The following is a 25,860-nucleotide window of genomic DNA, read 5'->3' as shown; positions in this document are numbered from 1 at the left end:
GCTAACGTTCCTGTGGATGAATGTACCAGTGGAGCTAACTTCTTGTATTTCAATCAAGAGAAGCGTCATGATAGCTTGGAGGGCTGGATTCTCACCATTTTAAACATTAAAAGATAAAATAAAATCATATCCATCAAGAAGTGGATTGCCTGAGCTGGTGAAAGGCAGATAATCTCACAGTGATATCCACAAATGGCAGAACTGTAGCAATCATGAGCCTGAAGTAGAAACATTAATGTTAAATACTGGCAGCTTAAGAGCCTAACAGTCAAGGTAGAAACTGATTTTTACCCCACCACCCTTTTTTCCTTTTTTTTTCTTTTCTGCAGTTTGACATTTCTAATTTTATAAATACTGATGTATTTGAAACTTTGTCATATCCTACCTAGGTTATGACAAGTGTGTGGCAGATAGGACTTTCCTGCTTAGAGAGATCGTGAGCTGGAGAGTGGGAAATGGTTTTATGGAACAAGTATAAAAGGAGCAGAGGTATAAAAAGGCTTGTATGCCTTTTTGCCAGTTTAGTGGTTTGAAAATTCCTGTAATGAAATTTCATCTGGCTATGAAGGAACTGTGAATTGGGATCAAAAGAAAGTGTTTCCTGCTACATCGTCCTGATATATGGGAGACCAGTTCTAAAAATCCAAGCCCCTTCAACCCATTCTGGTTTTGCTCTCAGAGGAGTCACTTTTATGCTCCTTCAGGTTTATTGACTTAACGGAGAGAACAAGGAGTAGGTGTTGGTCTACCTGGCTGCTGTCCCCCACTGCTCCTGCCGGGATATCCAACTGTAGAGCTTCTGAGCACAGAGAGATCTTGAATCAACACCTATCAGAGCAGAGGACAGAGAACTTAAAGAGTTAATGAGAAACTGATCTAATCCATTGTTTTATCTATGGAGCCATTAATTTCTGAAGAAGGCCCTCTTTTGTGCTACATGTGATTTTGAAAATTTGTTTGTTTGTTTGTGTGTTTGTTTTCTGCTGGCTGAGTCAGTGAGCATAGTAATTCACAGGGGTCTCACTCGAGTCCTCGTGCAAGCGAAGGCTGGTTGTTTCATGAGTATAACGATAGCCTATAAAATAACGACAGCCTCCGACAGAGATGTTAGCAGCAGCATCTAAACCATGGCAAGTCTGCCGTGCCAAGTGGATTACTGTTTTGTCAACTATATTCCAGTTTGTGGTAAATATGTGTTGTTGTATTTCTCTCCCCTCGACTTCATGTGAGAGCTCGATTGAGCTCTAACTCTTCTAGCCAGTGCAACGTCTTTCAAAAGCCAGGCTGCGTGCTAACTGATGAACTAAAATGTAGGTGAGCAACTGTAGAAATGCCACTGACTGTCTCGCATCTTCAAGGCTGATGGCTTGCTTTGGACAAGGATTATATGATTCCAGAACAATTCCAGGAAATCTGTTTGCTCGTTGGTAGCTGTTAATTGTGTCTTGATTGCTTTTTACATACTAGATGTCATTTTGGAAAATGTAATCTAGAGACAGTAAGATCTTTCTTTCTTTTTCTGAAGTCCCCAACAGGCCATACCTCTCCTTTATTTTTGGCATCCCAACAGTAAACCACCGCATGTTTTCGGTTTTGCATATTGACCTACCATTGTGTCAAGAACGTGAGGTGTGGCACCAGCGTTGGGCTTCTGACCTGCAGACCCACTAGTGGTGTCCTTGCTCATCCAGCTGGGAAGTTGCAATGGAGCATGTTTTTCTCATGACACGGCTCACCTGCAAAGACAACTGCTGTTTGCAGGGGAACGTGACCATTGCAGCGCCTACCGTCACAGCTACAGAGCCAAATGGGCAACAGCTTTCCTATACAAATGTGCAAGATTCCCGATACTTCCACATTTCTGCATTCAGGAGACAACCAGCTGGGCCAAAAAGCTTTTTAGTGAAGTGAAGGGTGGAAAAAAGACACTTCCTCGCATATAGAGATGCAATTTTTGTTTTTAGAAAGAAGCTTCATTCTGCACCCAGGTGAAAGGTAGTTGAAACTGGTACCTGCTGCCCTTCTTTCTGCTTAGTTCTTCCTCAGCTCTTTCTTTCCTCTGATTGAAAAATTGCAATGATGAACAAGCCAGCCGGCTGAGTTTCTAACCGGACCAATACTAACAAAGAATGTCATTCCCGAATAGTAAGATAGTTGTAAGCTTCATCAATGGTAAAAGCTGTTGAGAAAGTCATGAATCATCTCCCATTCTGCAAGTCCCATTCTTGACTATTTTCTCACTACTGTTGGTTTAACTCTAAATTGCTTTAAAATAGCACTTAAAATTTGTAATTGTTCATACCAGTAAGTTCTTGGTGCCGTGAGAGAAATGTTGTGCTGAGAAGACACTATAGACATATGGCAATGTTTGTGTATATACATTTTGTGTTCCCTTAGATGGAGTTATCTTGTAATTTGACGCCATAGTGGAAGGATTTTTTGTTGTTTTATGATCAGACATCTAAGTGCCAGCCCTCTGCTACAGCTGCAGAATAAGTAGTTGCGTTGCTTCAGCACCAATTTAAACTTTCACTTTCCACTTAGCTGCCAATGTTTTCCTTCTTCTTCATTTTTATATTTAAATAAAGAGTTTAAGTATTTGCTTACTTGGGGAGAAAACAGTGCTACCCTTGTCCTGTTGTGATAAGCTACGTAGCTGAAGGGCAGCAAGCTGAGACCCCCAAGAAGATACGTAGAAGAGGGGGAAGAAGGGGACCTACAAGAAAGCTGGAGAGGGGCTTTTGACCAGGTCATGTAGTGATAGGAGAAGGGGTAATAGCTTTAAACTGGAAGAGGGTAGATTTAGATTAGATGTAAGGAAGAAATTCTTCCCTCCAAGGGTGGTGAGGCACTGGAGCAGGTTGCGCCGAGAAGTTGTGGATGCCGCCTCCCTGGAAGCGTTCAAGGCCAGGTTGGATGGGGCTTTGCTCAACCTGGTCTAGTGGAAGGTGTCCCTGTCCATGGCAGGGGGGTTGGACCTAGATGCCCTTTAAGGTCCCTTCCAACCCAACCCATTCTATGATTCCATGATTCCATGGTTCTCTTCTATGTTCTTCAGCTGGCCAAAACTAGGGAGGGGGAAGAAAAATTATGGGTAGCTAAAAGGAAGCACAGGAGAGCAGCTGGGAGCCAACAGCGTGGGCATAAGAAAGTGCTACGCTGCAGTGTGTCAGGCCAAGTCTTTTCAGGACCTGTAGAGAAGAGTTAATGCCATTGAACAGAGCACAGCTCATCTGACGTGGCTGCCCTGCTGGTCCTTCATGTGCAAGAAAGATGACCTCCCCCTGGAATAACTGGAGAAGAGAGCTGCAGGGATTGCTGGGACATGGGCGATGGACATGCGTGATGACATCAGGAGTTCTTGATTTGCTTAGGCTAGAAAAAACAAGTGGAAGAAGAGTGGGGTGACTCCTGTAAATGCAGGAGAGGGAAATACCATTTAGGCAGAACAGTTTTTAAGCTTAAAGGTGTGGGCACCAGAAAACATGTGTAGCACCTGGTCCTGAGTAAAATTAAGCTGTAAACTGGAAGAAAACTACATGCTTAGAAGATTTGTGTTCTGCAACAGCCTTCCGATGGAAGGAAAGCAAGCAGAAAGCAACCAGTCAACCCCTTATTGCTTAATAGGGAGTTCAGTAAGTTTATGATGGGCCTGGAGATCTCTTCCAATCTCTCCTTCCTCCAAATCAACTGCCTCTTCAGGCATTGTCTCTCAAGGTATGTGCTGCCTTTTCACATTTTAATTGCTCTTGTTTGAAGGACTGGACTGTTGCTGATCAAGCATTTTGGTGGCAAAAAGGGCTCTGCTGACAGGATCGCTTCTCTTGTGAATTGTGCTTAGGTGCTTGCTGACGCTTCCCATTTTCTGTCTCCATTTCTTCAGTCACTTCTTGTTGCTAGATCCTACACTTGTGATAGTACCTTGTCTCTTTGTAGATGCTTTATACCTTTTGTTCCCCTTTTTATTTAAAAGTAAGAAGTTTAAAAACAACCAACCCCCCACACCTTCTACATATTCATCACAGTAACGGAAAAATTTATTCCGGTTGAACATTGGGTTTGAAGCCAGGTGCTCTTTAGGCTGTATTCTTAAGATAATGAGCCACTCTTCTATCCCTGAGATAGCGGATGAGCTTGGTTTATTCCCATTGCTTTCCTCTGCTTCTGTTTACTGGTGGTTTAAGATAGTATGGAAAAAAGCTACACTGTGTGTGTTAGCGTGAGATGCAGTCTGAGGGAGAATTTTTGGCAGCATCTGTGGTATTGAATTAAACAGCACCAGCGAGTGACTGGACCTTGATCATCTGTAGTGCTAAATCATTTGGAGGTTTACAGGTACAGGTTTGGCCCCTGTCAGCTGAAAAGCTCAACAACTTCCTTGGCACTGCTCACGAGTGGGAGTGGGCCAGGGGATTTCCCAGTGGGCATTTTGGATGCAGCTATTCTGCCTCCAAATTTTGCATAACAAAATGCAACCAAATGGCCAAGGGTAATTGTGCCAGTTGGCCTCCATTGCAGGGAATGTTCCCGGGCATGTGTCGTTTATTGTTGTAGAGAGAGGTTTTGTGTAGTTCCGTGAAAGGAAATTGGAAAACGTGAGTGCATGCTTAGTGAGCCCTGGGGAAAGTTACTTACCTTTGGTGTCTCATCATTACTGAAGTTGGTGTCTCAGCAATACAGCAAGGATAACGCTGCCCTGTTCTCCCGCTGTGGCTGTTGAGCGAGACATTTGGGCCACAGACTGTCTCCCTCTCTCTAGATGACACGCTGTTAAATTGCGCCCCTGCATTGCTTCCAAGGCACTCCTCCAAAACCAGACAATTAGTCTTCATGATGATGAAGAGCAACCACTGTTCTGAGTGGAAGAGGCGCTCCGTGAGTAATGCAGTGCCAGTGTTCATTGCTTTCACTTCTTGTTGTCATTTTCCGAGCTGCTGAGGTGCAGGAAGGCTAGATGCAAGAAGCTGTCAGCATCAAATACTTGGAGAAAATGCATTTCTAACTCCCTTTTACTTTCCTCAATTATATATTGTATTGGCAGGGCAAGAAGTAGGCAGGCAGCTTGCCTGGCCAGTGCCTGCACGGTTCTGGCGCAGGGGATCAGGCGCTTCATGCTTCAGAGCTGTCAGACTGGCACTTTTCACCACTAAATGCAGCTCTAAATTAAAGCTAAATGAAAATGGAAATTTTGCTTCAGAGCTTGATCATGCCATTTTATTCCGTCCTTTTACTTGTTCAGTGGCTAGGGAAAGGAACCACTCCCTTGGTAAGAGCATCCATGGAGTTATAGACATGGGCGATATTAGAGCATCTTTGTGTATATTTATGCATGAGATCATTACGGTTGCTGTTTTAAAGGTATCCATCTCTGTAGTACCTCAAGCCTTTGGCAGTAAAATTGCAAATCCACACAATGGGGTGAGAAGCAGAGAAATCCAATTCAGTCCTTCAGACAGCTTTGAAAGCCTCTCCCAGAGGGTACAGAAATGGTTATTTGTGATTCTCTTGAATTGCCTTTTATGGCAGCTTGCTTAGAGTGTTTGTGACAAGTAGTCTTCTGGGGGTTTAATGCTGCAAATGGTAGGTTCTTTAAAGAAGCAAATGAATCAGCTGAAGACTTGGTTTTACTCTTTTAAGAGATCTGACAGAAACGGGAGGCCTGAGTATGCTGCTTTTAGCAGGGGAACATGCCCTGACTGCACAAGAGGTGAGGAACTCTCTTCTCTCCCTTACCGCGAGACCTCAGTTTAAAGAGAGCTCTGAGGAGGAATATTTGACCAGTGGGAAATGCAATTTAAGGTGCATACCTCAGGTGGGAATGTAAGTGTGAGCCCTGTGATAGGAGTCTTGTATCCCAACCATGAACGTAGAGGTTGGGCCCAGGTTTTATATCAGTTCAGTATTAACTCTGCTGAGTGAGTATTTGATCAGAGCAGGCAAGTGTGCCCCCTGAGAGAACGTTGTCACAGGTGGAAGGCTTGAAATGCAGTGATTGTGTTAACACAGAGGTGGTTTGCAAACTCTTTTGGGCAAGGATTTCATCTGCTTGTGTAATGCCTCACACAACTGTGGCCTTGGCACCAACAGCAAAATAAATACCTGATAATTTCCATACAGTCAGTGTCATTACATGTGCATTCTGAAGCCATGCAAGTGCTAACAAGCAATCAAAGTGTTGGCAGGATATTCCCATTCCCTAAGTCTTTAGGTCTACAGAGAAGTTTGTAGTTCAGTTGCCATCACAGACAATTTGGTTTTACAAAGGATTCTAGTAAATAGAAGTGTTCCTGCGTGTCTCCAGTAGTGCAGAGACCTCTGGTCTTTCTTTAGACAGATTAATATTTATGATCTATTTTGGGGGCAAACTTGGAAAATTGTTCAAAAGGTGGTTAGTATGTTGGGTAAAATAGATAGTCGCTGATGTAAATCTCTAGCCTGGAAAGAAGAGCTGTGGAAGCGAGGCGGGTTTCTTTTTTTTTTTTTCTTCTTCTTTTTTTTTTTCATTGTTATTGGGAGGAAAAGCAATAATTAACTCTCTCTCTGTGATACCCACAAATGCCAAATGTGTAGTGTGTTTGAGATGGATTGCTCCTGTATGGCCAAGACTGAGCCAAGGCTCCTCGGTGCTTTGCACACCGGTGTGACCAGTGGAAGTCTTTGTGCAGCTGTGGGTACTGGCTTTCTGTGCTGCAGCATGTGCAACAAGAAACACGAGGGTAATGCTGGCAGAGAAGTGAAAAGAAAGCGATTACTTTGTGCTAAAAGGAGAATGTCTTGTAGTCTTCCAAGTTGGAATCTCTCCGCTTGGAATTTAAAACCTGTTTTTACTAAGGTGTTATGTTTAACTGAGGGGGAAGGTGTATTGTAGTCACAGATACTCAGTTCCATTAAGAAGGGTCTTTGCCTTCTGAGTTGAGCTTTCTTGGTTTTCCATGAAAAGTGCCTCAAGTCATATGATTTCAGGTGATGGTGAAGGAATAAAATCGAGATGTGGAATTAGAGGTGAATCAAAAAGGATGTCGTGTGACTGTGTTAGTATATGAACTTTTTTTATTCAGGATTTTTTTTGGGGGGGGGGCAAAAGATGCACTTCCCATGCACCTACATAAAGCCCATTTTCTCTGATAGGAGCATGCAATATGGCTTATGATGTAATACTTACTTTAAGTCCAAGCTGTACTATGCTGTGCTCTTTTGGGCTTGTAGTATTCTTCTGAAAGCTGGCCCTCCACATCAAAGAGGCAGGCTGTGTAATCTGCTTTCCCCCCAAATGTAGACCAAAATCACTGTCATAAATACAGTCTGAACAGAACTAGTGGTGGGATTTGTTAGAACCATGATGGGCCAGAAATTAGCCCCTACTTACTAATGAGTTACCGTATTTTACTTGTCCTATGCTGTCTGAGAAGCAGGTAAGTGTCAGAGCACTTTCCCAGGGAATAAAACCGCCCCTCTCTGATTCTTTCCGAGGGTCCCCTAAGTAAAATGCTGCATCCTCCAGAACAATCCGTGCTAAGCAGCAATTTGTGCGCACAGTCAGCACCACTAGTCTGCAGTCTCGTGTCTTTCACTGAACTGTGAAATACAGTATAGTGCTAAGTTCTTGTTGCTAACCCTCTTTTGACATACCAGTGGGCAAATAAAAGCCCTTCAAAAAAGCCTTAGCCTGTTCTCTTGATCCTAGGAAAGACTTGCCTTGTGAAAAACTATTCAAGATCGCTATTTCACAGATCACCCGTTTCCATGTCTCCTGGGAAGGCAGATACTCTTCACTGTACAGGTGTGCTGGGACTCATCTGCATGTTCTTAGGTCCCAGGAGTCTTTCTGTATGATGGATGAGGAATGTAGCACATTGAAGTTTGATACTGAAACTGAAGAGTTAGGTAATACAAACATAATTGTCTTCCTGACAGATCTCCTCAAGCGCATCACAGCCTGGAGTCCCGGGAGCTGTGAAACAAACCGAGGAGTCTGCATTGTTTCAGTTTGCTGAGGTATAATAGCTGAAGTATGGTGGGGGAGGATGGGGGGGAGCAAGGCACCGGTAAGAGTTGTCACTGAGTCTGATAAGGGATTCCCATCAGCAGATGTTTACCTTCATGACAGCATTATGTTCAGAAAATCGGGGCTGGGGGAGGGGGGGAATAACCAGTGATTAGACGAGATGTTGGCCAGTTCTACCAGCTGTAGCCTACACAAAGGACACTGGGCTTGTGAACATTACCTGGCCTTCCATACCGAAGGCCCTCTGTAGATGGTTTTTTTTTTCCAAAGGGCCTTCTAATTTGCATCTAGGGAAACAACAAATAAGAGGCCTTCTGAAATGACACTCTGCACTGCCTGTGGAAGAGGCTGCAGCAGTGCCAGATGGCAACTGCCCTAGAGGCAGGGATCCTGTGGAAAATAAACTTGCAGGTCAAAGGAAGCTTATCCCAACAGCTGCAAGGATAGGTAGCAGCATCGTTAGGTGGTGACTTCTAAAGCCCATAAATTACCCTTAAGTATGTAAGTTCTCCTCCTTTCTCCGTGTATTGAAAATGTGGAGTTCTTAAAGATTGCTTTGAAGAATGTCTTCTCCCATGTGTTTAGTGGGCCTCTAGGGACTGGTTTTCCACACCTATACTCTTCTTGCCCATTTGGGGGAGTCTGGTACTGCTTACAGAACCAGTTAGGCTAAATGGATCTTCAGGGTGTGTCTGAGAAGACTGGGAGTGGAGCTGGTGCTAGCATGGAGGAGTATAACGAGGTGAGAAGATAACCGTTTGTCCTTCCACGTGTACTGTGTGTTTTTAGCTTGGCTAGGATGGGCCTTGATGTATTTGTTGGGAGGTTCAGTGAAGAAACAACTGATTTACTGATTCAGGTGCCATAAAATACCTGAATGCATTACTGCCTTTAGTAAGCTAAATTCTGGTAAGCAATTTGCAGTAGGCTGCTGTCAGCAATGTACAGTGCTACAAAAGAAAAGAGCATAGTTATTTAGCCAGTAGCCAAGTAGACCTGTGAAGAACGTGGAGTGTGCTGCGGTCTGATGTGCCTAGAGACTTTTGGCAGCCATCCCAGCTCAGTTCTGGTTCTGGCTGTGTGTTCTTCATAGGTTCCCTTCCTCTTTGCCGCATTTGCGGCAGGGTGAGTAAGAGTGCCTCTTTGTGAAGACAGCGATCCCACTGAGTAGATTTGTCATTTAAAATGGACACCTTTACCTCTGCAGTACAAGTCCCCTGTCACTCAGAAACAGCTTGTTATATGTAGATGTAGCATGGGACTATTTCTTCCCCTTACAACCTCGGCTAGCCTGTCATTTGTTTGTGTGTCCCAAGTGCTACAGTCGTCCATTAAAGCTGTTGAGGATATGGCTAATGAGGTCTGCCCAGTGGCTTGCCACAATGTGTGATGAAAATGTCAGGAGTAAGAATTGTTGAGTCCTGCTGGTGCGCAGGCAAGGGCACTGTTCTTCCAAGATGATGTGACATCCTTGTAAGAGGTTGTTGTTTGTTTTTTCTTCATTTTGGAGTGTTGCAAGTTATGCTCTTGGCTTTCTCATTCTGCTCTGATCTTGCAGATACTTGGTCCTTCTTTTGTCCTTCTCATTTGTACCTTTATGGAAAGCCCTTCTATAGGCCAGTGATTTCTGAGCAGTGGGCTGTGTTCCTGAGCGCGGTGGCTCTTTGCAAGCTGTCTGCTCCCGTGGGCGGGTTGCTGTCCTCCTCCTTGCCACGCAAGGGAAACGGAGCAGATGGGAGCCCTTGCTCTCTTGGTCTTACTGGATGTGTGTTTGGCAAGTGCAAACAGATGGTGACGACTGCTTTGTTGAGAAGAAACAAGAGTACCTCTTGGATTTACTTAGCTAAAGTCTCATCCGTTATTAAAAAAAGAAAATTTTTCCAGAGAGTGGAAGCAATAAAATTGCTTGTTTAACCACCTTAAAACCGAAATGAAGCCAAAACCCCCAAACTGTTCACTTTCATCTGCTTTTCTGAGTTTTTTCCCTAAGTGATTTAATCAAAAAAATAGTCAGATGCAGCATGCAGCAAGGTAGAACTTTCCTTGCTAATCCAACAGGTTATTAGCATTTAAGAAAAATGCATGCCTGAGCATGGTTTTGCTGTGTTCTCACTTACTCTCTTTGAGCAGGCTTACGGGCAACCCCTTCTATTTATTTCTGTGCTGAATAGAAGGTTTGAATCCAAACCTTTTGGTCAGAATGCCTTGAAGTTGGGAGTGTGAGAGCTAGTCAGTATCTTCTCTTCCAACCCGCCCTTAGGTGAAGCTGTACTCTTCCCGGGTAAAGCCATTACGTAAAATAGATGAACACCTTTGATGTTTGCCTATATGCGGAAATTATTCGATGTCTGTGTTGAAGTGAAACGCCTGTTCTGGGGCGAGGTGTGTGGGGGGAAGTGGCAAAGTACCATGGCACATGCTTCTTAGGCAAACTAGAATGTAAGACAGTAGATAAAATGCTGACCTGCATTGTAAAAAAGGTAGTAACTTGATTGTAATGATCTCCAAGTTAAACCTCTACATAAGAAGGGGCTCTTTGCGGTTATGCTCCTGCAGGTTCTGATGATTTGGGCTGGACCTAGCAGATGGTGTTAAGCCAGGGAATGAGATCTGTAATCTCCCTGAGAGCTGATTGATCAGCCGTCCTCTTACTTTGGACATTTGGCCAGCAACTTTGGCAGAATGAATCCGAAGTTTCTATCCTCGCAGTTTGGTTTTTTGACTGTGAAGTGATTTTTTTATTTTTATTTTTTTAAGTGAAATGTTGGCTGCCTCTCTTTCTGTTAGGACTGCATGGGTCTTGCTTGAATTTTGTTAGGAGCTGCCATTCTCTTGTCAAACTGAATTCTTTACTCCTTCCTCACATTTTGCATGAGGAGGCAAGATGTGCCTGCATGTTCTCAGGTTACACTTCAATGTGAGGGTGTTTTTTTGTCTCTTTTCTGCCCTTCATATTGCACTGAAACAATCATAGAACGCATTAAGGTAGAAAAAGTTGAGGCCCTCTTCCTGCAAAGTGCCGTTGTCGCGTCCCAAAGTTGGAGCGACTCAGGTTCGTGGATTTCCTTTGTCAGAATTAAGGTGAAACGACACCAGGGGAGTTCAAACAACAATCAACATTTATTCAGCCTAGCTAACCTTGCCCAAGTACACGTGAACTTATCAATAGGAACCTTGGAACATGTCATTAAGCCGTTGTTTGAGAAGAGAAGGAAGGTGTAGAAAAAGAAATGGAAAGAGGAACAGGAAATGTATCAGAAGGAGAGCCCTCCCGTTGAGTCACGAGGTTCAGAGCAGACCCCCTTGCTTTCTGGACTCCTTCTCAAAGAGGAGCTCAGGGGCGGCTAGGTCCACTCCTAGTCTCAGACTTGGTCAACGGTTTATGTTTCAAAGGATGAGGTGTAGGGACTGTGGAAAAGAGAGAAGGAAAAGAGAGAATGAGAGAAAAAAGAAAGAGAGAAGAGAAGGGTTTCACCAGTCCTGGGTCCAGCGTTGGTCCAGCCAGCGTAGAGATCCAGTTCCGGAGGGCGCGCACTGAGGATTCGTTCTCTCCTCTTTTATAGTGTGTTAGTTGATGATCTCAACATGCGCAGTTCCCACACCTGGGGTTCACTGGAGTCGGTAGCTTTGGTTGGGGGGGTGTTCATTGTGGAGTTGCCTCTCTTTTCCTGCTGGCATGACCACTTAAGATAGAAGCACAGTCCCAACTTCCATGGGGCCTTCTTCCTCCAGGAAGGCATAAATTGTGTTCCTTCTCCTGGTCACTTAAGATGAGGCCCTCTCCTCTGTCCACATTGTCCTGTTCACAAAACTCCAGCATTTTTACAGAGGCCGTTTTCTCCACCAAAGCTCTTTTAGCGGATGTTTGAGACATTTGAATTTGTCAGACCGTCACAACACCCCCCCGTTTGCCTCAGCCTGACATAGCCTCCTGCCCCAATCCACCTCAGACACCCCTGGTGCCTAGTTGTCCTCCCTCCAGCATCCAGGCCTCAGCTCAGTGGTCACCCCCAGCTCCCCCCCATCCAAGAAACACTTTACAGGCATTCAGGAGTCAGCAGGATACAAGCAAATACAGAATTCCTTCCTTGCATTACTTAGATCCTCATGGGTTCTCCTCTACAGTATTACTGTCCACAGCTAATGTTCTATCACGCCCTGTGTTTTATGTGTGTTTTGTGGGACTAAGTGAACAAGACCTACCTGCTGCTTAAATCGGGAACTGTGCTGGTCAAGGCTAAACAAAATTCTCCCAGAAAGCCTGGGCAATATTTCCCATTTGGTTAGACAGAGAAGAGGACCATTTGTCCTCACAGGCACTGCTTGTTTTACTTTCTTTAGGCAGAAAAAAGAAATAAGACCTTACGTCTGGAGATCAAATCTAGCCGCCTAAAGAGATGCTGGTGTGCCGGTGCCAGCACCAGCGCTGAGTAACTAACTACCACCGCACTTCAGGGAACTGCTTCTGCAGCCAAAGTTTTCGGATCTGCTTCCAAGTGCAGCAGTAGGAGTTCACCAGCACAAGAATTAAGCATTATTTCTCATATTTGATATTTCTTGGCATGGCATTCCACGGTAGTATGTGACCTGGAAGCCCTGAAAAGCCACAAGATTAGGGACAACACCAACAGTGTTTCTGTGGCATCTGCTGCATCACAGAAGGCATGCTTATGACCACGATCTTTCAGCAAAAATTATCAGTTTAGCCTCTCCCTTTACAGTTAATATGTTGCTTTGGAACTAGATTATTTGAACGGCTTCCTTTTCAATTGTCAGGAAGATTCATTACGAAAAATCCCCAAATCCAGAACATCCATTTTACCGCAAGCTATTTAAAACATGGCAAATAATACTTCAACATGCATTAATAAGAATTTTAATTTTGAACTAGAATAATTCAAAATCCTAGTTTTGCTTTGAGACAGTTCAGGGAACCTACTCAGGACCCCACTGGACTTAGGTGATCTTGTACACGGCTGTGACGGTCTGACAAATTATAGTCAATGTCTCAAACATTCGCTAAAGAACTTTGGTGGACAAAACGGCCTCTGTAAAAATGCTGGAGTTTTGTGAACAGGACAATGTGGCCAGAGGAGAGGGCCCCACGGAGGGTGGGAACGCACTTCTCCAAGGCCCCAATTCCTTGTCTTAAGTGACCAGGAGAAGAAGCACAGCATACGTGCCTGGAGGAGGAGGCCCCACGGAAGATGGGACTGTGCTTCTATCTTAAGCCGTCACGCCAGCAGAAAAAGAGAGGCAACTCCGCAATGAACCCCCCCACAAAGCTCACCGACCGATTCCAGAGGACCCCAGGAATGGGACTGCGCACGTTGAGACCATCGACTAACACACTATAAAAGAAGGAAGAAGGAGTTCTCAGTGCGCACCCTCCGGAACTGGATCTCTACGCTGGCTGGACCAACACTGGACCCAGGACTGGTGAAACCCTTTTCTTCTCTCTTTCTTTCTTTTTCTTTCTTTCTTTCTTTCTTTCTTTCTTTCTTTCTTTCTCTCTTTCTCTCTCTCCCTCTTTTCCTTCTCTCTTTTCCACAGTCCCTACACCTCATCCTTTGAAACATAAACCGTTGACCAAGTCTGAGACTAGGAGTGGACCTAGCCGCCCCTGAGCTCCTCTTTGAGAAGGAGTCCAGAAAGCAAGGGGGTCTGCTCTGAACCTCGTGACTCAACGGGAGGGCTCTCCTTCTGATACATTTCATGTTCCTTTTTCCATTTCATTTTTCTGTACTTCCCTCCTCTTCTCAAACAGCGGCTTAATGACATGTTGCAAGGTTCATATTAAGAAGTTCATGTGTACTTGGGCAAGGTTAGCTAGGCTGAATAAATGTTGATTGTTGTTTGAACTCCCCGGTGTCGTTTCACCTTAATTCTGACAAAGGAAATCCACGAACCTGAGTCGCTCCAACTTTGGGACGCGACAGGTGTCTGCCCCCCCCGTGAGGTAAATTAGGGGGTGCCTGGGATGACATAACGGGGGGGTATGTCCTGAACACTGTGGGGTAAATGGGGGAGAGGCTGACCCCCCTGGTGTGAATTGGGGGGGGTCATCTGGGGTGAGGTGAATGAGGGGAGTCTGTGCTGGGGTAAATGGGGGGACGATTAAATGGGGGGGCTCTGGGATGAGGTAGTGGGGGGGTCCAGGCTGAGGCAATGGGGTGCTGCCTTAACTGGGGGGGTTGTGCTGGCTGCAGTGATGGGGGTGCAGACAGGGCCCTCCCACTCTGGGGAGCAGCTCTTGTGCTTTTTTGGGAGGGAGTGGGATACATCTGGGGGGTGTGTCAATTTGGGGATAACTCCCGCCATGGGTGGCCCTTGAGCACTTCAGCCCCCTAAATCATCTTTTTCCACCCAAAGTGGGGGGGAGGGGAGGGGGCTCTCAACACACCTGGGTCTTAAAGGACCAGCACAGCTGGGGCGTAGGCAGCCATGCTGTGCGAGACACCCCTCCCCGTGCCTCAGTTTCCCCTCGTGGGGAGGTGTCCCCCCATTTGGGGGGGTGACCCCCCAAATCTGGAGGGGGAGCACTTCATGTGGAGGGAGGGGAACAGCCAATCAGGATCCCTTGCGGAGATGCCCCCATTGCCCTGTTCCCATTTCTCTGTTCCCATTGCCCCCCCTTTTCATGGTGGGGGAACAGACAGGGTTTGGTGGGGCTGTAAGGTCTCGGGGGGAGGTTGGAGGGGGTCAGGAAGTCGAAGTTTGGGGGATCGGTATGGGGGGAATGGGTGGGATTTGCGGGTGTTGGGGCATGGAGGGGATTGGGGGATGTTGGGGTGTCTGGGGGGACATGGGTTAAATTTGGGTGTGCTGGGGCTGTTGGAGTGTCTGGGGAGTCTGGGGGGGGCATAGGGGGGATTTGGGGCATTGGGAGGGGCTGTGGTTTGGGGGTGCACGAGGGTTGGGTTTGGGTCGGGTCCCTCCTGAGTGGGTGACACTGATGGGGGGGATGGGACCAAATGGGAAAGGGAGGGTCTGGCCCTTCACCACCACCCTGGGGTGCAGAGAGTTCCCAAGGGCTCAGCTCCACCCCCCCCCCCCCCCCCACCGCCCCGGGGCTGTTTCATCACCAGCTCTTGTGTCAGCACCCATCCCCAGATGCCTGGGTTCCCCTGGGGTGGGGGTGCCTCGGGTGCCCAGATGCCTGCGTCCCCCTCTCCCAGGTCTGGGCTGGGTGCTCTGGGCTGGGCTGGGTGCGGCGCCCTGGTAAGTCAGGTATGGGAGCACTGGGAGGGCAGGGACTGGCCACACTGGGAGTTGGGAGTGGCAGGTGAAGACTCCACTAGGAGCCCAGAGTGCCAGTTAAGGGCTATACTGGGAGTACTGGGAGCTGGGGGTGCCACATAAGGGCTATACTGGGAGGCAGGAGTGCAGCGTAAGGGCTGAGCACTGCATAAAGGCTATATGGGACGTACTGGGAATGCCAGGTCTTACTGGGAGCCAGGAATAACAGTTACTGATGTTACTGGGAGCTGGGAATGACAGCTGCTGGGTATACTCGGAGCTGGGAGTGTCGTGGACTGGGCGTACTGGGAACTGGGAGACCTGTGTAAAGGCTATACTGGGAGAACTGGGAGTGGGGAATGGCGGGTAATGGTGTTACTGGAGCTAAGAGTGAGAGATACAAGGTATACTGGGAGTACTGGGAGTGACAGGTGTCAGTATCCTGCGGCTGAGGAATGAGGGGTGATGGTCTTAATGGGAGACACTGGGAAATGGGAGCCAGAGTGGAGAGGGAGTACTGGGAGCAGAGAGGGACAGTTATTGGGAGAACTGGGTGTCCTGGGAGCAAGGGGTAATGGGTCTACTGGGAGGGACAGGTGTTGGCTGTAGTGGGAGCTGGGAACAGCAGGTATGGGAATGGAAGTGGCAGGTAATGGCAGTACTGGGAGCTGGGAATGGCAGGCACTGGTCATATTGGGGATACTGGGAGTGTGAGTGACGGCCATCTTGGGAGCTGGGAGGACCAGTACTGGTCATACTGGGGGCACTAGGAGCAGCACCTGCAGTTCATACTGGGTTCCTGCTCTACTGGTCCCAGTATGGGACTGGGAGGCAGGGGGAGGGGGGCCCCAGTGCCTCCCAGTAACCGTCAGTCCATTCCCCCCACTCCCCGATCCAGGCCACAGCTGGTAGGTAGTGCCTCTCACACACTTGCGCCCCAGTGCCATGTGTGCAGGGAGGGGCCGACACACTCGAGGCGTGTGTGGGTGTGCGCACATGGGGTCACGTCATGGGCATGTCCGTACGCACACGCGTGTGCACTGGTCTGGAGGGCACGTGCCGGTGGTGATGTCAGGCACGTGGCTGTGCTGGACACCGCACACTTGTTCACACGCATGTTCACATGCACGTGGCTTCAGGAGCTGACGCTGATGTGTGTGTAGGGGTAGGTACAGACCTGCACATGCAGGGTCACGTGTGTACATGTATGCACACATGCGTACACCAGGCTGTATGTGCACACACACACACTGCAGGCTCTGACATGGTGACATGGACACATGTGTACACATGTGTAAATGACAGACATTACAGCATGCGCACAGGTGTCCTTGTGCCTGTGTACACTTCGGGGTGCACACGTGTGTTACAACAGGCAGTACGACATGCATATGGGCATACTCATGCCTGTGTGCACATGCCAGGGTGTACACACATGTAAATGGGCATTACAACATGTACACATTGTGCCTGTGCATGTCAGGGTGTATATGCGTGTTACAACACACAGAGGGATGTATGCACATCAGGGTGTGCACATGTATAAACAGACATTACAACACACACGGGTGTACCTGTGCCTGCGTACACATGTATTACAACACGCACACGGATGTACTTGTGCCCTGTACACCTTGGAGCATTTCATGAAGGACTGGGTCCCGTGGGAGGGACCACATGCTGGAGTAGGGGAAGAGCGTGAGGAGATAGGAGCGGCAGAGACAAAGCGTTAGGAACTGACCGCAACCCCCCTTCCCCGTTCCCCTGTGCTGCTTCTGGGGAGAAGGTGGAAGAGTTGGGAGAATTGGCTGCAGGATGAACTCCGCCAGCTCGTTGGACCGGGGGAGCCTGCAGGCAACTCTTGCTCAGTACCAGCGATCACACCACCTGCCTGGTCTTGCTTTTGTCCAAAAGGGCAGCGGCAAGAAGTTGTCGGGGGAAGATGTGCTCTGCTCGACACTAGAAGCAATGAACAGAGTGGCTTCTTGTAAGAAAAATCCAGTAGGAGCTTTAATGACCAAAATGGGGTAACCTGGTCTACAGCTGGGCTGTGCCCGGTGTGCTGCATGCTGGTCGGAGGCCCGCTCGGTGCTGCGCGACTCGGGGTTCCCACCATCCGAAGGGCCGTGAGACTATCTGTATCACCCTCTCTTGCTTTTGTTCCAGCTAAGGCTCTACGAGCATTGAAAATGATGCTGTACAGAGTGCAAATGCCTTTCTGACTGGCTTTGTAACAGACCAGCACCTCCTGGTGCAGAAGAGGGACCCTTCTCCTTTCCTTCCGTTTGAGGCTGACAGCAGGAGGCCAAAGTGTTTCCACAGTCTTCAACTGTTGTACTAAGTCCACTTATTGGTGAGTTCTTCTATTTCCATGGCAATTTGGGTGAGTTTTCTTTCTTCTTCTGAATTTGCTTTGGCTTCACTTGTAGCTGCGTCTGTCTCTGAGGCAACGTTGACAAGAGGAAGCTGTGGTTCTCTGCAACACACAGAATGGGTTTTGGAAAAAGAATTCACATTAATATGAATTAAGAGGCTGGGGGTAAAAACTTCTCACAACAGAAACAACCACCCCAACAGCTGGGGTTGTTCGGCCTAGAGAAGAGAAGGCTCTGGGGAGACCTTATTGCAGCCTTTCAATATGTAAGGGGGGCTTATAAGCAAGGTGGGGAGAGACTTTTTACCAATGCCTGTAGAGACAGGACAAGCGGCAGTGGTTTTAAACTGGAAGAGGGTAGACTTAGACTGGACAGAAGGAGGCTATTTGTTACGATGAGGGTGGTGAGACACTGGAACAGGTTGCCCAGAGAAGTTGTGGATGCCCCATCCATGGAAGTGTTCGAGGTCAGGTTGGATGTGGCTTTGAGCAACCTGACCTAGTGAGAGATGTCCCTGGCCATGGCAGAGGGGTTGCTCTAGATGATCTTTAAAGGTCCCTTCCAACCCAAACCATTCCACGACTCTATGATTCTGATTCTATGAAATGCTAACAAGGTGCTGCTACCCTCGGTGAACCGCACTCCAGGATGCTGCCACTGGGAATGCTTTGCTGCGCAAGAATGCTGGGAAGACCAACTCACTGTTTCCTATTCTTCAGCAGCAATTTAACCAGGTGACCCAAAGCTCCCAGAAGGACTATGGACGCCAGGATGGCCAGCGCCACTGCTGCACTGTACATTAGCGGCCATTTGCAATCTGCAGCCTGTGGACTTTTCTCACCAGCACCTGTAGGAGATGAGACAGTCCCACATATTCATGTGTTCTGCACTGCTGACAGTCGCACAGTGTGTTTGAGAGGCTGAACGGTTGCTACGTGCAGCTGTGCCCGTGGGCTTGGGGCAAGGACTGCTTGCTGGGGACCCTGGATTCCTGAGGAGTGCAATACAGTATTATGAAGGCATAAAAAATAGACAGCCAAAGCTGAATGCCTCAGCCCTGCATTCCCCCTATGGCTCTGGAACAGCGGCCAGCTCACAAGCTGAAGTCACACAGCCTACAGCCACTGCTGTAATCCCATCTGGAGGAGAAACATTCCCCTGACACGTTGCAATCAACTGCTTCATAAGTGAATAGCAGTGCATGGAAGATGAGCAGCAGACACAGGTGTAAGCCGAGACACCCAAAGCTGCAAAGGCACACGGGTGATGTTCTGGGTAGAAAGTTTTCATGCGAAGAATGCGTTAAGCTCACTGTGCAATACCGGTAATCATTAAATGTTGGTCTGCAGAGCAGCAGCTGCAGAGGGGATAGAGTGAGCTTTTGCCTGTGACCCGGCAAAGGAAGTGAAGACTGAGGACTTACCCATCCATTCCTTCCAAGGCTCTACGTCAGAATCCCACTGAGATGCAGAGCCTCTTTCTAAGTCATTTAGAAAGACTACAACAGCCTCCATAAACAATGTCTCCTCTCTCCCGGACTGAGTTGTTAGTCTAATAGACTGATACTGTTGCTCTGAAGTGAGTGCTTGCAGCTCACAAACAAAACAAAAAAAAAGATGAGTAATGTAGCAGTTGTTTCATCAATTTAAACAAATTAAGCCCTACTATCAGTCTTGCCTGCAGCAGGCCCACATAAATTAACACAATCTAAGAGCCATACCAAAGGCAAGTCTAGTGAAATAATGTCAAACTAGATTGAGTGCTGCAGGCTGTTTGGGGCAAGATTACTGCTCATTTACCATCTCTCTCGCCCCACAATATGTTGTTTCAGCTTTGTTAACTGCTACAAGTCAACTGATGGAGCCACTTCACAAATTTATTCTGTGCCCCAAGGACTTGAAGAGCTTGATCTGAAGTATCTTTTATACATTATTTCAATGGCAGTTACTACAGCTCTGCGTGATACTTAAGAAGAAAGTTAAAAGTTGAACTTTAGCATAAATCCTAGTAGCATCACCTTTAAAAGAAGCAAAAAGGCTTCAGCTGTTTTGATAAGAACATATCAAAAACCCTTACCTTGCTCTCACCAAGTTCTGAAATCCATTCTTTGACCAAGTTATTCAGTTTACCAAGAACGACCAGCCTGTAAAGAAAACTCATGTATAAGTTTGCCCTAAAAAAACCCAGGAGATTAATAAATTTTAGTCTTTTTATACCTGTGATTCAGTTCTTCCTCGTCTTCAAATACCCCACATGCTTTCATCGCTTCAACCAGCTTCCAGGTATGAATGCAATCCATAACCTTAGGAGGAGGCAAGCTAATTGGAGAAGTCATTCCATAGTACCTTTGAGGCTGGTTCTGCAGCTTAGGAGTACTGTGGGAGAAAATAAAATACTGAAGACTCCACAACAGAAAAAAAAAACCAAAAGAAAACAACAAACCAACCACCTTACTGGAAAACACCCTTCCACTTACAGGTTTCCAAATCAGCTTCTGCTCTTTTGCCCAGCATTAACATGAATGAGGGGAAAAAGATCCTGTTTATGGTGTTTAGATAACTTGACCTCCTTGCAATCAGAAGCAGCACAGGACAAACATGGCAGCACAACATTAAATTAAAAGCAGCACGATTTTTTTTTTTTTTAAACACCACAGAATCCTTGCTTTAGAAAGGGAAAAAGGGAGAAAGAAACCCCTACTTTGCATTACCAGCTGAAACCAGGGGAGACAAAGGAGTGGACAGGAGGTGAGGACTGTACTTGATGGATCAAGGGTCTCTACAGAAACACTAGTAGCAAAAGGGGGAGACACATGAAAAAGGTCTCTACAACTCATCATGCTTGTCAAAAAGCCCATATCCAGACCCAAAGGCTAAAGGGATTAATGATGCCATTATTCAAACCGGACATTTTCCTACTTCATATACGGATAACTTCAAATATTAGCTGGGTTAGTCGAGAGACGCTTAGAACTATTTAAGGCATCTGACCCACTTTGGCCGGAATGGGATGAGGAAGTGCTCAAAGGACAGCTTCAACACTTGATTTTAAAAAGGTAGCTTATTGCAGCTCCTTCCTTCTAATTGTTGCCTTTATCTTCCACTGAGGGAAGATGGATTTCTCTCTCTCAGAGTAGCTTTATCCAACTACAGACATGGCTTTTAGTCATCTAGGGGGTTCCCCCCGCCTCCCTTCTCTATGAGCTCATTTTTCAAACTTGTTTCTATGCGTTTTCCAAAAACATGGAGCGGGGGGGTATTAGGAGTGTAGTCCTATCAACTAGTCTCCCCAGTCAGAACAGCTGTTTACTTACAAGGGTAGCTAGGCCTTGACCTAATTTGCCTTGCCTTGTTTCTAGGCATTGTCAACTTCCACTTCCTAAGTAAAAATAGTCATAAGGAATATCTTCCTTCTTATGCTATCATTTCCATAACAAATACAGAAGGAAAGCCTATGTTTAATTGATGTGCACTACGTCTAAATTAAACACCTACAGCAGCAACTTCCTACATGTTTTACGTATTACTTGCAGCGTACAACTTGCACTTCAGAGAGTTTGCACAACACAAGAATGGGTTTTAGACTTTGCTAGCATCCAAGATCTTTCCAGTGTACAGAAGGCCACCATCTGCCTGTCGTTGCCCCGTTCTTCCTACAGAAGCTATAATTAGAGATTGACATAAAGGACAACATCAATTAGATATAGCAGATATTATTAAGAGCAAATTCTTTTAGTCAAGAGTTGATATTTTTCAGTTGCCTGCACGTATTACTCAAAAATTGATCTCACAACTTAAAAGTTGAGGAAAATGGTACTTGGAAAGCTTTACTGAGAGTGACTTATGCCCAACAGAATGTGTTCCCCTTTTGGTATTAAAAAAAAATAAAAAAATCTTATTTCTCTCTCTCAACTGTACCAGACTGCCAGGCATATACAAAGAAGAGAACTTAAGAGAGAAAGTAGCACACATGGCATACTACCTATTCATCCATCAGCCTTCTGTTCAAATGAGAAGTCTCTGGCAGTTTAATATTTTGCCAACTCTTGCTATGATTTGTCCACCATAGCGAATAGCTCCAACCTACTTCTGTTCCGAGAAATCCTAATTTTATACAAGAAGTTAACCTGATTTGTTCCAAGTTTTGACACTTGTTTATAGCTTCACAAAGCTGCAAGCCATTTCTCCTGCATACTCAGAGAGACAACAGATAAGTTCACACTACTACAGTTCAGGGAGTTGCCTTCAGCCATCAGGGTGATGTATGAGCTTTTCGCTGTGAATGCGTCTCTCTGACTCATGCGGTCAGCTTGCCTCCAGCCGGGTAGAAATTTATCACTCCAGCCTTTTCCACCCACACCACTTGGGAGGAGGAATGAATGGAAATCAGCTCCTGAACCCCCCAAATTGATAGCACAAACCAAACCAACCCAAACAAACCAACCAATCAAATCCAACCAGGCAAGAAAACCCCCAAAGCCCATGACCTTCACTGAAGTAACACCAGCTACACCTTCCATTCCTACCACACAAACTCATGCTAATAAAAGCCTGCAGGCACCTGCTGGCAAGTTAAAGCACCTTGTTCCTGATGCCAGCATTCAGAGAAAGCCACTTTTTTTTTCCACCTTGAAGCTGGGTCGGTAGCCCGAGAGCAGTGCCAAGCCACAGGTGCCGGCAGCCCGTACGGCACAGATAATAACTCATTTTCCCTCAAACTTCTTTTATCTTCTTCCACGTACGCTTCCTATGCTGTTGCCTCACAATGATGTATTTGGCCTGCTCTTGTCCCTGAACTGTTATTTTCTTGCTTCCTGGAGATTTTAGACAATCTGCGGGACGGATTCTCGGTTTTGTTCTGATTTAAGATTTTATAAACACAGTGCACCCTTACAATCTATCTCTAACACATACATACCAAAAGGAAGGACTGACCTGGAATTCCAATTTGTGCATTGGAATGTACAAATGATGCGCAGGGCAATTGCTCACCACTCGCTGACCGACACCCAGCTAGTCCCCGAGCGGCGATTCCCTGCCCCCACTTCCCAGTTCCTATACTAGATGGGACGTCACATGGTATGGAATACCCCGTTGGCCAGTTTGGGTCAGGTGCCCTGGCTGTGTCCTGTGCCAACTTCTTGTGCCCCTCCAGCTTTCTCGCTGGCTGGGCATGAGAAGCTGAAAAATCCTTGACTATAGTCTAAACACTACTGAGCAACAACTGAAAACATCAGTGTTATCAACATTCTTCGCATACTGAACTCAAAACATAGCACTGTACCAGCTACTAGGAAGACAGTTAACTCTATCCCAGCTGAAACCAGGACATCCACTTACCCCAAAAACGTACCAAGCGCAATTGCGAGGGGGTGCACTGCTTACCCTTCTCCTGCCTCTTATATACCAGTCATCGACAGGTCCGTCCTGGCGCCCAGTGCAGTGACGCAACCGATCCCGGAGAAGCCGGCAGGAGCCCCGGGGAGAGTTCTCTTTTCTTTGTGAAGGGCCAGGCACCCTGGAATGGGTTCGCTCCGAGAGAGGAGCCTGCGCCTTGGAAAGCGTCGTGGTTCCGGTGGCGTCCGGTGAGCTCTCGCTGGCCCGTGAAAATGCAGGGGAGAGGGTGTAAGTCTCGCGCCGGGCTGTACCCATATCCGCAGCAGGTCTCCAAGGTGACCAGCCTCTGGCACGTTGGAACAATGTAGGTAAGGGAAGTCGGCAAGCCGGATCCATAACTTTGGGATAAGGATTGGCTCTAAGGGCTGGGTCGGTCGGGCTGGGGCATGAAGCGGGGCTGGGCGCGCGCTGCGGCTGGACAAGGCGCCACGCACCGCCCGCCCAGGTGCGTGTGCGGCGGTGACTCTGGACGTGCGCCGAGCCCTTCCTGTGGATCACCCCAGCTGCGGCGGGCACCGCCCGCCCCCCCCCCTCTACCTGGCACCACTCCCACCCGGCGCCCCTGCGGCAGCTGCCGCCATTGCCATACGCCGCCGCCCCCCGGCCCTTTTGGTCTGCACCCAGTGGCAGGGGGCCGGAGAGTTCCCGCGTCGCATGCGCACATGTGCGTGCCGCCGTGGCCGACGTCGGCGCACGGTTCCACGGGGGAGGGTCACCGGGGCGGGTCCCGGGCCGGTGCCCCGCCTCAGCCAGCGCCTAGCAGCCAGCTTAGAACTGGTGCGGACCAGGGGAATCCGACTGTTTAATTAAAACAAAGCATCGCGAAGGCCCACGGTGGGTGTTGACACGATGTGATTTCTGCCCAGTGCTCTGAATGTCAAAGTGAAGAAATTCAGTGAAGTGCAGGTAAACGGCGGGAGTAACTATAACTCTCTTAAGACGGGATCATAGTTACTAACTGGGCAGAGCTGCAGAGGTTACACCTCCTCGTGGTCCCGCTGGATGCCCTTCAGGGTAGCCAAGTTAACCTCTGCCCCAGTGTGGGAATTAGAGCTACTTCCCCCCTATCGTCTGGCCTCACCAACCATTCGATAGATTCGACTTGGTGATCTAAATTCCTGGCACCGATTCCTTGTCGCTGCCCAAAGCCTCGCCTATGGGCACAGTTGGGCTCAATCATACAGCACTTGAGGGGGTGTTGTTTGACTTATACTACTTATCTGGATTGGCAAAATGGGTCAGCCGATGCGAATTTCTTTCGTATCGGTGGCCACACAAACAACTCCTTTGGACTTGCGTGACAATGTGGTCTCTTGTTCCACCAAAGATCACGGGGGATTGCTGGAGGTAAGATTTGAAATAAGGGGATTAGAGTTTGTTAACTCTGATCTGGTGGGTCCTGAAGGCCAGCAATCCTCCACCTTGACTGACCGCCTGCCTTTACTTCCAGAGGTGTATGAGGTATCTAACTCTTTAAGTCTCAGGGACAAGAACATCTGTCCAACTCTGGTGGAGAAAGAGAACGAAGAGGAGGAGTCCTCACCTCTCGGGGCTATGGCCAGGATCTCTCCCTTGCCATTGACTCCGGTCTTGCGACCTCGTGATGATCTCCCAGTGGAGGGTACTCCAGTGGTGAAGGTCCCGGACAGGAATCCATCATGTCCGTGTGTATTGGGTCCGGCTGAGATGGAGTTAATACTCCCCATAGCAGCCCTCGTAGTGCTGTGCTCTGCATCAGTAGCTAGAAAGGTGTTGATAAGGCACCAGTGTTTTGGCTACTGCTGAGCAGTGCTGGCACAGCATCAAGGCTGTCTCTCCAAAATTTTTGCCCCACCCCCCCACCCCCCCAATGGCAGGCTGGGGCAGGGCAAGATCTTGGGAGGGGACATAAGCAGGACAGCTGACCTAAACTAACAAAACAGATATTCCGTACCATATGACGTCAGCTCAGATATAAAAGCTAAGTAAAGGGAGACAGAAGGGGGGCGTTTTTGTCTTCCGGAGCAACCACTACGCGTACTGAAGCCCTGCTTCCCAGGAAGTGGCTAGACATCGCCTGCTGATGGGAAGTAGGGAATAACATCATTTGTTTGTCTTTGCTTTTGCGCGCGACCTTTGCTTTCACTTTATTGAACTGTCCTTATCTTGACCCACGAGCCTTTTGTCATATTTTCTCCCCCCTGTCCAGCTGAGAAGGGGGAGTGATAGAGTGGCTTTGGTGTGCACCTGGCACCCAGCCAGGGTCAACCCACCAGAGGTCTGTGAGAAAACATTTGAAACAAAAATCGGCCTGGGGCAGCAAAAGCGCTTGGTCCATCCAGTCACAAGAAACCTTGAGCGGATTACCGCTGCACGCCCTAAGGCAGGTACAATGAGAGGGGCACATCGTCGGTGCTGGACTGAGGATGAGGTAGAACTATTGAGAAAGTTGGATAAACAGTATGAGGGGCAGAAAAACATCAACAAGTCCGACCAAGACAACAAAACAGATAAGCCATAAAAGACGGGACCTTCATAAGAGCCCGGTGAAGAAGGGAAAAGATCAAGGTCGGAAGGAACATCTAGAATTGGAAGGGGAACACCTTGCGGAAGGGGAACATCTTGTGTGCGTTGGATCAGAGATGGAGGGGGGACTGAGGTCCCATTACCGGAAGACAATCTCTGAGCGGGTAACATCTGGAAAATTGTCCATTCTCCATGGAATGTTTCAGCGGGTGATCGAAGGGGAAGAAGATCTAACAACAGTTGCTGATAAGGCAATGGAAGACTGTTTCGCACGCCTTGCCTTTAAGTCCTCTGAGTTGAAAGCGGGCCAGGGTCGACCGCGTCAAGTGGCCCAAACTGC

At 47.5% G+C, this 25,860-nt stretch overlaps 1 protein-coding gene and 1 long non-coding RNA gene across 5 annotated transcripts in view; one reads left to right on the top strand and one right to left on the bottom strand.

Annotated features, from left to right (window-relative positions):
- LOC138684294 (HMG box transcription factor BBX-like) overlaps positions 1 to 8,749 on the top strand; it is a 38,909-nt gene extending 30,160 nt beyond the window's left edge. For both annotated transcript variants that reach the window (XR_011323620.1, XM_069777981.1), the window contains 3 exons: positions 5,640 to 5,707; positions 7,915 to 7,995; positions 8,591 to 8,749. Coding sequence is in view for 1 of the 2 variants with exons in the window: in XM_069777981.1 (XP_069634082.1) it covers positions 5,640 to 5,707; positions 7,915 to 7,995; positions 8,591 to 8,701 (260 nt within the window). In the remaining variant the exon portion in view is untranslated. The remainder of the gene's footprint in view (positions 1 to 5,639; positions 5,708 to 7,914; positions 7,996 to 8,590) is intronic.
- An 8,781-nt stretch (positions 8,750 to 17,530) lies between these two features.
- Positions 17,531 to 20,180, bottom strand: LOC138684301 (uncharacterized). Of its 3 annotated transcripts, XR_011323630.1 has the most exons (4): positions 19,836 to 20,180; positions 19,696 to 19,762; positions 18,322 to 18,466; positions 17,531 to 17,720 (listed from the first exon to the last, which is right to left on the bottom strand). It is a non-coding gene; the product is annotated as an uncharacterized lncRNA (long non-coding RNA). The 3 variants fall into 3 exon arrangements; XR_011323629.1 differs by lacking the exon at positions 19,836 to 20,180 and having other exon boundaries at positions 18,322 to 18,610; positions 19,696 to 19,805; XR_011323628.1 differs by lacking the exon at positions 19,836 to 20,180 and having other exon boundaries at positions 19,696 to 19,804.
- Positions 20,181 to 25,860: the final 5,680 nt, after the last annotated feature.

This window comes from Haliaeetus albicilla, unplaced genomic scaffold, assembly GCF_947461875.1.
Source record: "Haliaeetus albicilla unplaced genomic scaffold, bHalAlb1.1 scaffold_89, whole genome shotgun sequence".
Taxonomy (NCBI): Eukaryota; Metazoa; Chordata; class Aves; order Accipitriformes; family Accipitridae; genus Haliaeetus; species Haliaeetus albicilla.
Note: the sequence above shows the minus strand (reverse complement) of the source record. Positions and strands in the feature narration are given on the sequence as shown.